At 38.9% G+C, this 5,489-nt stretch overlaps 1 protein-coding gene across 1 annotated transcript in view; it reads right to left on the reverse strand.

The window, feature by feature from the left end:
• The window catches only part of LOC106878539 (serine/threonine-protein phosphatase 6 regulatory ankyrin repeat subunit B), a 187,752-nt gene that overhangs the window by 91,260 nt on the left and 91,003 nt on the right, over positions 1–5,489 (reverse strand). The window contains exons 4-6 of the mRNA XM_052969466.1: positions 3,889–4,002; positions 1,257–1,361; positions 480–578 (exon numbers count right to left, since the gene is read on the reverse strand). Of these exons, the coding sequence (XP_052825426.1) occupies positions 480–578; positions 1,257–1,361; positions 3,889–4,002 (318 nt within the window). The remainder of the gene's footprint in view (positions 1–479; positions 579–1,256; positions 1,362–3,888; positions 4,003–5,489) is intronic.

The raw sequence follows: 5,489 nt of genomic DNA on the forward strand, positions 1-5,489 counted from the left end.
TGATATCATTTACAACATCTCTTAAAATATCACCTGACTCATTTGTATATCTTCACCAGTGAATATCCTTTGACAAGCAATGACTATTGCAGGTGACCACTACGTATTTCGGACACTGAATATTAGGGTCTCCTAGCGGCATTTTATATCAACAAAAATCATATTCAATGTTGTTAGACAGGGGAAGACCAATAAAGGGCAAAAATCAATACAATGAAGTTTATTAACCTGGCCCCTAAAAAACCCAAACCCCGAAGACTTATAGTGTGCCATGATGAGAATAAGAATTCAAGCAACAGTAGCAACAACAACGACAGTAACAAGGCGATGACAACAAGGACGACGACGGCCACCACATGGACGATAGCAACAACATCAACAATAACAACAAAAACAACAGCAACAACAACGATACTGTTTTACTATGTCTTATTTCAATAAAACTTTATTTTTAGTTTTTGAGGTAGACAAAAACTCACATTCTGAATATTCACAGGAGTTCCGGATTCGACCAACAACCGCAAAATTTCAATGTTTTTCTTCCGGCAAGCGATATGTAACGCCGTATCACCAATTGTCTGAGTCAAAAGAGAGAGATAAAAAAGATGGTGGAACAATATAGTACATGCAGCTTCTTTTATCACTGACTCGTTCATCACTGATCCAGGATAACACGGTACTCGCAATTGTGAACCACGTTACGTTTATCACGGTTTGATCTGTGACAATACGGGCCGGCGATTAGTCGAGGTTTTGCTTGTATAGCAAAAATGCGCATCAGTGACTAACCACAATGCTTAACTACCCAGAATTCACTGACCATCGTTTGAGTTTATTTGCATCACCGTGGTGCAAGGTTTCTTTTTTTTTTTATATATATGAATTTTCGCACTCGTGTCCACCGACATGGGACCAATGTTAGCTTGGGAAGTTAAGTAGTTGTGGTTGATGAAAAAAGGCAGTGGTAGTATCAATAATTGTCGGAGCCCTGGAAACGGTGAGCAAGAATCTCGAGAAGTACGAGGAACAAATAGGGGCTGCAATAAGGGTGGAGCACTTGCAGAAAACACCACTGCTTGGAACCATTCGAATACTCCGGAAGGTGCTCGGAAAATAAGAGGTGTTACCTTAGTTCACTGGTAGTGAACAGCTGACACCGTAGTACATCTCCAGCGTTAGAAGCTGTGCAAAGGCAATAATAATAATAATAATAATAATAATAATAATAATAATAATAATAATAATAATAATAATACCTTAGTTTTTATGTATAGTTGCTGTTTATTCCCAACTCGAATGAGTTCCTTGCATGCGGCTACATTATCAGATAGGACAGCTAACATCAAAGCTGTGTGGGAATCCTGCATTGAAAGAACATGTTGGAAAGCGGAGCTGCGAAAAGCATCAATCATAGATATCATAGAATAAGAAATGCGAAGACGGATGGACTTCTATGTGGTCGTTGGGCCTTCCAGAAATAAGAAACAACCGCCAAATCTTTAAATAACACCCGCGTTTTAAAAAGGGCTACATTGGGTAATGCAGTTCGATACACACAGACACACACACACACACACACACACACACACACACACACATACACACATAGATGTGTGTGTGTATAAGCTCCATTCGACCCATGCAGGAATGGGAGGGTGGATGTTAAAACAGTGATGATGATGTCTGTTGCTATAAATACCCTCGTGCTCCAGAGGTGTAAATACCAATGCAAGCTGATTACAAGTTTTTATCCTCTTCTTAACCGTTGCGAGTTAAAAAAAAAATATTGTCGGGTAATTTCTTAGACTAGCCTTGAAGTCGCCTTTCAGGGGGCATTCAGGCTGGCTCCTGCGGAGGGCACCTTTGAGGCCTTCGGGCTGCATCGCGGCCCCTCTACCCTTGTGTAATGAAACTTATTTCTGCAAATGTGATCAGCACTGATACTGGTCATAGTTTAATCATTAAGCGTAGGAGAGAAATAAATGCAGTAAAAAGGAGCGGAGTGTTAGTGGGGCCCCATTTAAGCGGCCTTGAGAAATTGAACCTCCTTACGATACTCCCTAGGGGTTTATGGTATGAAATTCATTGTCATTGCTCCGATTTGGTCGCCAATGCCATGTATTTAGCTTAAAATGCAGTAAAAATAGGAGTCAGTAGGGCCTTAAAATAATAGACCTCCTTAGGACATTCCTTGGGATAAGGCGAGTTGCTGGTTTGAGTTTCGTTGTCCTTGCACCAACGGTCTAAGAGAAGTTAACGAACATAAAAACGAAACAGAGAAACATCACTCAAATTTGTATTAAGATTAGCAGAAATTGCTTCAGGGTTGAGTCAAGGATCTAGAATGTTGACAAATTGCTTGGCCTGAAACCCTAGGCCCTTCAGTATTTACTCCTCAAACTATCACAGCTAATAGCAATAACATAAAATGCATATACTCTGCGTCATGTACTGAATTCTCTTTTTCTTGTTTGTAATAACAAATGCATTTATGTACGTATGTGTGTGTGTGTGTGTGTGTGTGTGTGTGTGTGTGTGTGTGTGTGTGTAAAGCGGCATGGGTAAGATCTGTATTTCTATTAATAGAGCTTCGCCTGTTCTCAAGCAAAATCATATTTCCCCATGATAAGACATGTTTTCCACGAAAGAAAAGTCCTGCTGGGCTGGACGTATCATTGGCTTCACAGACAACACATCAGGCGGCGAGCTGGCCGAGTGGTTAGCACACCGGGCGAAATGCTTAGCAGTATTTCGTCTGCCGTTACGTTCTGAGTTCAAAGTCCGTCGAGGTCGACTTTGCCTTTCATCCTTTCGGGGTCGATAAATTAAGTACCAGTTACGCACTGGAGTCGATATAATCGACTTAGTCCCTTTGTCTGTTCTTGTTTGTCTCCTCTATGTTTAGCCCCTCGTGAGCAATAAAGAAATAAGACAACAGATGAACTCATGCAATTGCGAGTGGTACCCAAGAGATCAGAATAGGCCACTTGGAAGGTCTTTATAAATGATGGGAAGACAATTTTAGTTAAGTAATTGGGGGCACACACTAGACTGAAACTTCTTCCACAAAGGTTAGCGAAGTTCTGATAAAGCATTTAGTTGAACAAACCGATACCAGTACTTATTTTTCTAAGTCTGGTATTTACTCTATCGATTTCTTTTGCCGAGCCGCGAAGTTTCAGGGATGTAAACAAATCAACACGGGTTGTCAAGCAGTAAAGGGATACACAAGCTGAAAGACACACACAGTTAAACACACACACACACACACACACACACGCACACAAATACACACACACACACACACACACACACACACACACACACACACACACACACACACACACACACACACACACACACACACAAACACACATGTATATATCGGTCTCTTTTGCCGAACCGCAAAGTTACGGGGACGTAAACACACCAACATCGATTGTCAAGCAATGGCGGAGGGACAAACATAGACACACGAATCCACTCACATGACTTTGGTAGGCCCGAGGCTATGGCAGAAGACACTTGCCATAGGTGCCACACAGTGGGACTGAACCCCGAACCATGTGAAGTGCATAAAATAGATATCACTTAATCAACGATGTACAATCAAAAGCCCAAACATGCAAATTAGGCTACTCACAACGGTGCTAACCTAATTTATAATTACCACACACGCACACACACATGGCAAATGAGGATAAATATAGGATAAAGTCCACAACACTGAAAGAATAGTAAAACGTTCATGCGAATGAAGCAATGTTAAACAGGATGGACGAAGCAACCGATAGGATTATGATAATTACGTTTATGATGAGGAGGAAAAAAATATTAACAACGACGGAAAAGGAGACAGAGAAGAAGCGTTGACGTTGTTTATCGAACCTGATTGGTATTTAAAGTCGTGTCAGCACCGACGGATTTTAATAGGCAGGTAATGATACCTATCGTTGGGTTAGGTTTTGAACTTGCCCAGTGCAGCGGTATGTTCTTCTTGGGCTGCAAAAAGAAGAAAAAGAAAACGAGATAAAGATGCTTGAAAAACAGAGTGAAGTGTCTTGTATTTCATATATAAGTTCTATTACTTATAGAGTGATACGTACGTTGAAAACATAAGCAATATGGAGCTATGGCAAAGAACAAATCAAGTTCCGATTAGAGAGCAAATATTTAAGAAAAAGTGGAAGTGGATTGGTAGCACAATTATAAAGGACACACCAAATGCAGCGAAAAGCGCTTTACAGTGGAATCCGGATGGATATAGAAAGAGGGGTAGACCTAAGAACTTGTGGCGTAGATCAACACAAAAAGAACTAGAGAAAGGGGGACATTCATGGCAGAGTATAAGAACAGAAGCGAAAAATTATGCGACATGGAATGCAATTATAAGTGGCTTATACTCCGCGTTGGAGAGTTAAAGGCTTGTTACTTACATACGTTGAGCTGCGCAAAGTAAGTATTTGACGAAAACATACGTATATTTTTTACTAAAGTAGATTCAGAAAACATTTATGCAAATATAAACAAGTGAGGAAAATTGTATTTTGAAAAGCAAAGGAGCAATCATAATAGTTGTTAATAATTATGTTTATAGTACTAATTAATAGTTAATCATAATATAGTGCCCAACAATTAATTTCAATTATTTACTTACTGACATGTCATAAAGTCCAACTACCTATTGCCCGTAATGGGATAGACCAAGGTCCAGCGTTCGATATAATTGGTCAGTTGAATTTAAAAACAGAGGTCAAGCTATTAAGACCGTTAGAAGAGTAGATGAAAATAAAAAAATAAAATAAATAAAAGTATGGAAAATTATTAAGAACAATTATGATTACTTCAAAACGTTATGGCACTCTCACTCCCTCTTTCTCTAAACCTATTGGCGTATCCCGTTATTGTAAATTTTTTTTATTACTTATCCACCCTGTTACCCCCATAGATAAATTAACCCACCAATTACTATTTTAAGTTTAGTCATTTACTCAAAGTCCGAAAGCGACACATAAACAAACGGGTATGATTTAAACATATTCAGCCTTTCATCTTCTTCTCGAGGCTCTTCTTTTCTTTTATGTATTTTTCTTCACTCTGATGAAGCTCCGTGTTCCAGATCGGATGTATTACCAAATATAATGAGCATTATTTTAAGAATTTTCAATGGCAATACCGTATACCATTGGAAGCAGAAATAGCTGTTAGATGGGATACAGTCTATTTGTATTGAATTAAAAAATAATAATTGATGTAAGTCAGTTGTTGTTGATCAATATTTCTCCATTTTCTGTTTACTTTAAATTTCATTCCTGATAAACTCATGTCTATCTTTGTCATTTCCTGTAACCTATGAGCATGATATGCTTATATGTATGTCCAGGGTTAACATAGGTAATTATACCGGTAGTATAACGGATACTTTTATCCCTTAGACGGTTATTCCATCGTCTAACTCTACTAGCCTATATATATATATATATATATAT

Source organism: Octopus bimaculoides, chromosome 7 (assembly GCF_001194135.2).
Source record: "Octopus bimaculoides isolate UCB-OBI-ISO-001 chromosome 7, ASM119413v2, whole genome shotgun sequence".
Taxonomy (NCBI): domain Eukaryota; kingdom Metazoa; phylum Mollusca; class Cephalopoda; order Octopoda; family Octopodidae; genus Octopus; species Octopus bimaculoides.